The 10200-nt window shown below is 38.1% G+C and overlaps 2 gene segments (V, D, J or C); both read right to left on the reverse strand.

The window, feature by feature from the left end:
• Positions 1-2688: 2688 nt before the first annotated feature.
• Positions 2689-3195, reverse strand: LOC134305191 (T cell receptor alpha variable 38-1-like; the record flags this gene model as incomplete). The annotated part of the segment is given in 2 exon segments: positions 2689-2981; positions 3129-3195. Coding segments are annotated over 2 exon segments (360 nt in total), but the record flags the coding sequence as incomplete, so codon positions are not given.
• Positions 3196-9444: 6249 nt separating this feature from the next.
• Positions 9445-9980, reverse strand: LOC134305188 (T cell receptor alpha variable 27-like). The segment is given in 2 exon segments: positions 9445-9797; positions 9938-9980. Coding segments are annotated over 2 exon segments (396 nt in total).
• Positions 9981-10200: the final 220 nt, after the last annotated feature.

The raw sequence follows: 10200 nt of genomic DNA on the forward strand, positions 1-10200 counted from the left end.
TGCATATTTTAAAGAGGAAACTGATGCCTAATGTCTTTAAGCAAGCGGCCAAGTGTACTATATGTTCAGCTATATGTTCAGATATGGGTGGGACTATGCCGGATGGAGTCTTTCTCTCTCATGACTGGTGCAATTACGACCTCCACTGGCTGATTGATGGCGCCTGCACAGAGATGAGAAAAGAGTGCTCTCAGGGTGTGTCTCTCAATATACAACACTGAGCTGCACTGCACTCGTCAAAGTGTAGGTGATAAGATGCATACAGCATGCTGCCCACGTGTCGGAGGGGGCATGGGTTAGCTTCGTTCTCCTCAATCAGAGCAGGGATCGGCATTGGTGGAGAGGAAGCATGATGCAATCGGGCAATTGGACGCGCTACAAGGGAGAAAAAGAGAAGAAAATGCAAAAACAATATATATATATATTATAACAATATATATAATATATATAAACATGCCCTCTCAAGATGCTGAGTATGGGCTCCAGTGTGTGGATCTGTAAACCACTGGGAATGGTTAACTCTAAAATGAGTGTAACCCATATCTGTCAAGGCAGTTCTACAAGCTCTCCACTCATCACTGATTATTGTTGTACCTGGACGCACATGTTTCAGAACAATAGGTATAAGCTGATGCTGTGACCTTCGCTTCACAAGACACAGAACTGGTATTAATTCCTTATTCCAAGCACACAAAATACCCACTTCTTTCTCCTCCAAGTTGGAGCAAACCTCCCTCGACCATACTGTTGGAATAAGAATATTTTGTTGGGTTAAGATCATTTAGGGCTTTTGAGCTGGACCAAAGTAAGTCAAGGGACAAATCATGAAGGTTAAGCAAGATTTTCTGCTGACAGACAAGTAATATCCAGATACCACTACAAACAATACCAAAGTCAAATTTTCTGGTTACCACACATCCTTGTGGCAATCATGGCATCTGATATGGAGACTCCCCAAAAAACTATAGCAAGAAAGCTGAATATATCAAGTATGGCATACTTTTCTTAGAATGAAGGTCAACTTGAAGAGCGTCCTTGAGCTTCTTGCAATCCCATCTTTCATCATATCAATTTGCCTGAGGTGCAAACCCTGAGAGAACCTGCTGGGATTTAATCTCTCACACACTGGTCTAACTCAACATCATTCATGGTGCTGTATAGTTCCTTTACTGAGAGATCTGAATTTGCCAAGCGTCGGTACACTGTGCTTCTGGACACCCCCAAGAGTTTAGTTATACATGGGACGGTTAAATTAAGTTCCAGAAGGTCGCGAAAGTGGTCTGGAGATATGATCATTCACTGTCGCCCAGCTGGTCCTTGCTCAGACTGAACAACTGCAATGTGTTGCTTCCTTTTCTCTATCTCCAAGTTGATAAGACTGTGTAGCTGTCTCAGTGCACTAAAAATAGTTGGACAAACAGCTACTTGACTGGATACCGCATTTAAAAACACAAGTTTCCAGATCCAGAGGCATGCGTCCAAGAATATATTCCAAACGAGAGTGAAGTCTTCCTAAAATATGACTAAGCAGAAGTTCCTAAGAGAGAGGAAGAACGTTATACACTATATTGCCAAAAGTATTCACTCAGCCATCCAAATAATTGAATTCAGGTGTTCCAATCACTTCCATGGCCACAGGTGTATAAAACCAAGCACCTCGGCATGCAGACTGCTTCTATAAACATTAGTGAAAGAATGGGTCGCTTTCAGGACCTCAGTGAATTCCAGAGTGGTACCATGATAGGATGCCACCTGTGCAACAAGTTCAGTCGTGAAATTTCCTCGCTACTAAATATTTCACAGTCAACTGTCAGTGGTATTATAACAAAGTGGAAGCAATTGGGAACGACAGCAGCTCAGCCACAAAGTGGTAGCCACGTAAAATGACAGAGCGGGGTCAGCGGATGCTGAGGCACATAGTGCGCAGAGGTCGCTACAGACCTCCAAACTTCATGTGGGCTTCGGATTAGCTTAATAACAGTGTGTAGAGAGCTTCATGGAATGGGTTTCCATGGCCGAGCAGCTGCATCCAAGCCTTACATCACCAAACACAATTGAAAGCGTCAGATGCAGTGGTGTAAAGCACGCCGCCACTGGAGCAGTGGAGACGTGTTCTCTGGAGTGACGAATCACTCTTCTCTGTCTGGCAAGCCGATGGACGAGTCTGGGTTTGGCGGTTGCCAGGAGAACGGTACTTGTCTGACTGCATTGTGCCAAGATTAAATAAAGGTTCATCACCAAATCACAGATTCTTGTTTTGTTACATTTGACAAAATGTCACAACTTTTATAGAAATGGAGCTTGTATTATAACATATTTAAAATTTTAATTCATCCTATCTTAATTTTAATATACCATATGGTTATTTTCATACAACCCTTAATCAGAAAAAGTTGGGACAGCATGCAAATACATTTACTTTGACTTTTATTCAATTGCAGACTGTTTGAACCTGAGATATTTCATGTTTTATCTGCTCAACTTCATTTCATTTATTAATAAACATCCATGTCACAGAGAGCAGGTGCTATTTGTATTGTATTGTGTGTGTGTGTGTGTGTGTGTGTGGTTAACTGATAACAAGTAAAAAGAAAAAATAAACTTTGATCTTCTGAGCTTTGAGGAACTTCATATAAGTGAGTTTTTGTACAGCATCTCAATAGCTTTGTATCACTGGGCTTCTCTAAGAGCACAGTGATAGAGAGCAGAATCTGTCAGCTTTAGATTGTTAATGGTGAGTTCAGTAGATGTATCACCTGTGTTTGACTCTAATCGAGAGTCAGTAGGTTTGCGCTCCTCATCACTACGATATTTGGCACCTTTATACAGTAAAAACTGTGGTGCGCTGTTAGGATTTTGTTTGTACCAGTAAAGCCAAATGTTGCTGCTGCTGGACTGATATGAACATTTTAGAGTAACAGTCTCTGTTTCTTTGCTGATAATGTTGGTATCTGTTGGTCCAATTTCATCTGCAAAACCACCTGTTGGAAAGATAAAAAATTAATGTGTAATTTAATACAAGAAGAGAACCTGAACAAAAAATAATGCAATACATTCATGTCTGAACTGTTGAACCAATACAGAAATAAATAAATTACCAAAATAGAAATAAATATTTTTAATATTACCTGATGCTACAGTAAGAATCAGTGTTATGTATCTCCCAATGTGCACTAAGTTGCATAGTTGAGCCATTTCTGAACACAGCTTTGTGAGCACTCTGGATTAAACTCATAATAAGTCTCTAGGAAGCCACACACAGGAAGTGCAGATGCTACAGCATAACTACACACATCATCATTTACAGTATATATGGTTCACCAAGTCACTGCTGTAGATTTCGTCGGCTGTGTTGTGAGACCGTATTTAAAATATTCTCATTTCATTCATTTTTATCAAACTCTTGGTCAGGGTGGTGGCAGGTCTGATTTTACCGGGAAACACTGGACGCAAGGTAGAAATATCTATGTAAGACACCCAGCTGGCCAATAGCAGATTTGAACCCAGATCCCAGCAGTGGGTGGCTAGCCTAATAGACCACTACACAAGATACACTGATCAGCCATAACATTAAAACCACCTCCTTGTTTCTACACTCACTGTCCATTTTATCAGCTCCACTTACCATATAGAAGCATTTTGTAGTTCTACAATTACTGACTGTAGTCCATCTGTTTCTCTGCATACCTTTTTGGACTGCTTTCACCTTGTTCTTCAATGGTCAGGACCCCCACAGGCCCACCACAGAGAAGGTATTATTTAGATGGTGGATGATTCTCAGTGTTTAAATACCGTGTCCACTCTATTAGACACTGCTACCCAGTTGGTCCACCTTGTAGATGTAAAGTCAGAGACGATCGCTCATCTATTGCTGCTGTTTGAGTTGGTCATCTTCTAGACCTTCATCAGTGGTCACAGGACACTGCCCACGGGGCGCCATTGGCTGGATATGTTTTTGGTTGGTGGACTATTCTCAGTCCAGCAGTGACAGTGAGGTGTTTAAAAACTCTATCAGCGCTGCCATGTCTTATCCACTCATACCAGCACAACACACACTAACACACCACCACCATGTCAGTGTCACTGCAGTGCTGAGAATGATCCACCACCTAAATAATACCTACTCTGTAGTGGTCTTGTGGGGGTCCTGACCACTGAAGAACAGCATGAAAGTGGGCTAACAAAGCATGCAGAGAAACAGATGGACTACAGTCAGTAATTGTAGAACTACAAAGTGCTTCTATATGGTAAGTGGAGCTGATAAAATGGACAGTGAGTGTAGAAACAAGGAGGTGGTTTTAATGTTATGGCTGATCAGTGTATAGTGTATTTTAGCCACTTATTTGAGCTCTTCTGGAATTTCTTTAGTGATATTGGTTGAAACAGAAAACCTGAAATCAAGTTTGTCTGTTTTTATTGAGTTAATTTAAAATGAACTAGTGATTCAATGTAGTGCTCTTGACAGTCTCCATGGAAGAGCTGTGGAGTGGTCAGATCACACAGGAGAGCTACTGCAATGTAACGTTATTGCTTTTGTTATTGTCAAGTGTTGCACATCCAGCTATCAGGTTTGGGGGGCACTTACTTTTTTACATGGGGATACAGGTTTTAAATAAATCTTGAATCTTGTCTTCAATAAATAGAATGATCGTTATAAGTTTTATTTTTGCATTTGGTATTTACTAGTGTTTTTATCTTATATTAAAAGTAGTTGGAAGACCTGAAACATTTAAATCTAAAAAATAAATAGAAGAAACAGGGTGAGGAGCAAATACCTTTTCACAGCCCTGTATATTTCACCTCCATGAAATAACAGAGCACACTTAATTTAGATGTTTGTTTTTCTACAGTATAGTATGAGTTCCTGTCACTGTGGGCTGCAGAGCACAGTAGTAGAGAGCAGAATCTGATACTGCAGCAGAGGAGATGTTCAGATCCACTCGATTTTTATCTTCATTTATCTTTGCAGAAAACCCAGAAACTGCAGCTTTTTTGTCAAACTCACTAACCAGAATGAGGTACTCTGGTCTGAATGTGGAGAACTGGCGATACCACAACAGGTAATTAGTTCCAGCATACCCACTGTAATTGCAGGATAATGTAACTGAGGTTCTCTCCAGTTCATTTCTGATTGTAGAAACTGCTTTAATATACTGTGCTGAATTATAACCTGTTGAAAAAGAAATTGAAGTGATAATTAAATCAGTGTTTAGTTATACAAATGGATGGTAACTGTATATCAGATGTTTTTTCTTTGTCTATATTTATTTATTTATTTAGTAATTTTTTAATGACTAAGAGAAAAAGGTTTTATTATTTTTCAATAAAATAATATTTTTAAAATTTTATTTTATTCAAGTTTGCTGTGTAACTAATGATTCATGTCTGTATAATTTCATGTATTGCTTTGTTGAAACATTGATTGGCAGACTGGATAAATCTAATATTAAATTATTGCGAATTTCCCCACTGTGGGACTAATAAAGGATTATCTTATCTAAATATCGGTAACACTTTACAATACTGGTACATAACTAAGCATATACTAACACTTAACTACCAATTTAAAACAATGGGTTTATACATAAACTAATAATTAGTGCATCATGAATGAATGATATGTGTACATACTATTACGTCATTCTGTTAACTAATTAATTCCTTACTGTATTAATTAACATTTTTCCAGTAATGCACAATAAATTGTATGTGGGGCTATTTAAATTAGACACTGTTTATATATCATTTTTATATATGCATGTAAATGTAAAATGTAAATTATACATTATGTATATAGGCCAAATTATAGACCTGTAGTTATCAGGACTTAATCAACAGTTTTAGTTGTTGTTCTTGAGAAGGTAAATTGAATCAGTATTCCAGTTTTCTTGTCCTTTATGTTTCACACACAACATTAAATAAAGCTGGGAAAAGCATGAAAAAATGTATTGACATTTTTATTATACATAACCCATCACTGACCAGCTATTATTTAGATGGTAGACCATTCTGAACACACCTGTGGCCTATCCTGGTAGTGACATGTTAATGTGTGTTGTAACGGCATGAATGTTTCTGGCAAAACAGCATTGCTGAGATGTTGTAGTGTACACTTACCCACCCTTTTATTAGCCATATCTACCTTGCAGCTCCACCTTGCTGTTGTACAGTTAGAGACTATAGCACATCCATTGTTGACGGGATATTTTGGTTTGGTGCACTGCATCTTAATTCAAATTTCATTTTTTTAATTAACTATCCATTTATTAATGAACTACATATTTACTTATCATTAGTTAATGTATCTATGCGACATGAAATTTGTCTACATTCAGCATGACTTCATGATGATGTGCCCCACTAAATAAAGTCATGACATAATATACATTTACAAGTCACATGTATATATTAATAAATCATTCATTAAGTATGAGTAACTTACAGATCAGTGAAATGCCTGCTATTAAGGTACATATCTTTTGAAGTCCATCTACTAAAATGCACAACTTCCAAATGTTTCCTGCTACATAAAATATGAGATCATAAGAAACAAACTGAGCAAACCAGCATGACAGACTTTGTAAATGTTTTTACTTTATTGTATTTAGAACATATAAAATTATACAAAAACATCTCTACACATTAATAAAGACTGCTTTGTGTGAACATTTACAGCCACAAAAAAAAAAACAGTCAAAGATAACCAAGGCTATTTTTGGTACAAAGAAAAAAAAAAAAAATATATATATATATATATAAATATATATATATATATATATATATATACAGTGCTGGCCAAAAGTATTGGCACCCCTGCAATTCTGTCAGATAATACTCAATTTCTTCCAGAAAATGATTGCAATCACAAATGCTTTGGTATTAATATCTTCATTTATTTTGCTTGCAATTAAAAAACACAAAAGAGAATGAAAAAAAAGTCAAATCAATTATCATTTTACACAAAACTCCAAAAATGGGCCGGACAAAAGTATTGGCACCCTCAGCCTAATGCTTGGTAGCACAACCTTTAGACAAAATAACTGCGAACAAACGCTTCAGGTAACCATCAATGAGTGTCTTACAATGCCCTGCTGGAATTTTAGACCATTCTTCTTTGGCAAACTGCTCCAGGTCCCTGAGATTTGAAGGGTGCCTTCTCCAAACTGCCATTTTGAGATCTCTCCACAGGTGTTCTATGGGATTCAGGTCTGGACTCATTGCTGGCCACTTTAGAAGTCTCCAGTGCTTTCTCTCAAACCATTTTCTAGTGCTTTTTGAAGTGTGTTTTGGGTCATTGTCCTGCTGGAAGACCCATGATCTCTGAGGGAGACCCAGCTTTCTCACACTGGGCCCTACATTATGCTGCAAAATTTGTTGGTAGTCTTCAGACTTCATAATGCCATGCACACGGTCAAGCAGTCCAGTGCCAGAGGCAGCAAAGCAACCCCAAAACATCAGGGAACCTCCGCCATGTTTGACTGTAGGGACCGTGTTCTTTTCTTTGAAGGCCTCGTTTTTTTCCCTGTAAACTCTATGTTGATGCCTTTTCCCAAAAAGCTCTACTTTTGTCTCATCTGACCAGAGAACATTCTTCCAAAACGTTTTTGGCTTTCTCAGGTAAGTTTTGGCAAACTCCAGCCTGGCTTTTTTATGTCTCTGGGTCAGAAGTGGGGTCTTCCTGGGTATCCTACCATAGAGTCCCTTTTCATTCAGACGCCGACGGATAGTACGGGTTGACACTGTTGTACCCTCGGACTGCAGGGCAGCTTGAACTTGTTTGGATGTTAGTCGAGGTTCTTTATCCACCATCCGCACAATCTTTCGTTGAAATCTCTCGTCAATTTTTCTTTTCCGTCCACATCTAGGGAGGTTAGCCACAGTGCCATGGGCTTTAAACTTCTTGATGACACTGCGCACGGTAGACACAGGAACATTCAGGTCTTTGGAGATGGACTTGTAGCCTTGAGATTGCCCATGCTTCCTCACAATTTTGCTTCTCAAGTCCTCAGACAGTTCTTTGGTCTTCTTTCTTTTCTCCATGCTCAATGTGGTACACACAAGGACACAGGACAGAGGTTGAGTCAACTTTGATCCATTTTAACTGGCTGCAAGTGTGATTTAGTTATTGCCACCACCTGTTATGTGCCACATGTAAGTAACAGGTGCTGTTAATTACACAAATTAGAGAAGCATCACATGATTTTTCAAAGGGTGCCAATACTTTTGTCCACCCCCTTTTTTATGTTTGGTGTGGAATTATATCCAATTTGGCTTTTTGACAATTCTTTTTGTGGTTTTCCATTGAAGACAAATTAAATGAACATTTTAATATCAAAGCATTTGTAATTGCAATCATTTTCTGGAAGAAATTGAGTATTATCTGACAGAATTGCAGGGGTGCCAATACTTTTGGCCAGCACTGTATATATAAAACTACACCATAACAATTGTCCTGACTATTTTTGGAAATGCTTATTCCCATGTTCCCAACAGCTGCAGCTAAAACCATACAACAAAAATGATTGTACATATTATCTTTTCATAAAACAAAAATATATCGAAAACCAAAAAAGTTTTTGCAGCTTTATACTAAATGTGTAACTATGAACCATCAAGTTAAAAGATTTTTGGACAGTACACTCACTTTTTGTTAATGTCAGGGAGATCACCTTTTTCTTTCAATGCACATATCTTGTAGAATTTGGCTCCTGAGCACACTGATCTTCAGTTAGCAAAATTAGCAAACTTTTGTAAGCCTTTTTTTAAATTAACCCTCAGAGCAAGCAACTGACTGACTGTGGCCAATTCCGATATAGCAGCCTGATTAACAATTGTGTTTCTATCCACATTTATCCTGTTTTCCACATTTATGCCTCTGCCTTTGTCAAGCCTTTTTTCACCAGCTACAAGACTTTGTTGTATCTCTTGATGGAATCTTCTGATGTTCTTACTAAAAGAACAAATGTGCATTCCAAATTTCTAAAAAATCTTACCCAGGGGGATCAGATATAGTAAGAAAAGAACAAGACCCAGAACAGAGCCTTGAGTTTAGTTAATGGGAACTACTTGAACTGTGAATGAGCCATCTTTCAAGTAGGAGGAAAACCAACCTAGAGCTTTTCCCTGAATCCCAGCGATGGAGTAAAGACGCTTTAAAAGAATATTATGATCAATAGTGTCAAATACTGCAGTTAAATCCAGTAAACTAGAATGACGCAATGACTAGGATCAAGAGAAAGTAATAAATCATTAGTCAGTTTGAGTAGAGCTGACTGTGTACTGTGATGAGCCCTGAAACCAGCTGGATCGACTCTGTTTTGTTGATAAAAAAAAGGTGGAGAAATTCCTCACATAGATCAGGAGCTTACTTAAGCTTTATAGTTATTTGACATCATAGCCTGAGGACTGAGAAAGCAAATGATATATAAAAAAATGTAAACATGCTTATAGCTCCTCCTCTGAGAGGTTTTTGTACAGTGTAGCTGAATTTCCTGCTACTGTGGGCTGCAGAGCACAATAGTACAGAGCAGAGTCAGATACTGCAGCAGAGTTGATCTCCAGTTCTACTTTCTTATTCGTTTTGTTAAAACTGATGGACATTCTTGGGTCAGGTGGTTCAGCCGTGGTGACAGCACCCTCATTAGTCAGCAGCAGAAACTCTGGTGTTGATCCAGGTTTTTGTCGATACCAGTGAAGTTGATTATATGTTGATTCATATGTGCAGGATAGTGTGATGTTGCTGCCTTCATCTGATGTTAAGCTGGGTTTATCTGCTGTAATACTCTCAGCAGCTTCTGCTATAAAACATGTTAACAATATACGTAGAACATTTATTTCTTTTTAAATGTAAAACATTTAACTAAAATTGCTTTAATACTTGTTATAGTGGATTTAATACAAACTTAATGAAATATGATATTTATTGTATATCACTTACCATTTTCATCAGTAATGAGTAAAACGAAGAAAAGGAGTAACATCATTGTGCTGAGTGTCAGATTCACATCTGGCATAGTAAAAGTTGTCTATACTGTATGAAAGAACATAACCCCGCCCCACCCCACCCCCAATCCATGTGCATGTATGTTAACCCTGCCTTTATACGTCATGCATCTAGATGCAACTGTTTCCACAGTTAAGAAAAAGACAGCTTAAGTAATCCATGCCACAAACTTTTGGAAACCAATGTAATTAATCATT

The sequence above is a fragment of the Trichomycterus rosablanca genome, unplaced genomic scaffold (assembly GCF_030014385.1).
Source record: "Trichomycterus rosablanca isolate fTriRos1 unplaced genomic scaffold, fTriRos1.hap1 scaffold_128, whole genome shotgun sequence".
NCBI lineage: Eukaryota > Metazoa > Chordata > Actinopteri > Siluriformes > Trichomycteridae > Trichomycterus > Trichomycterus rosablanca.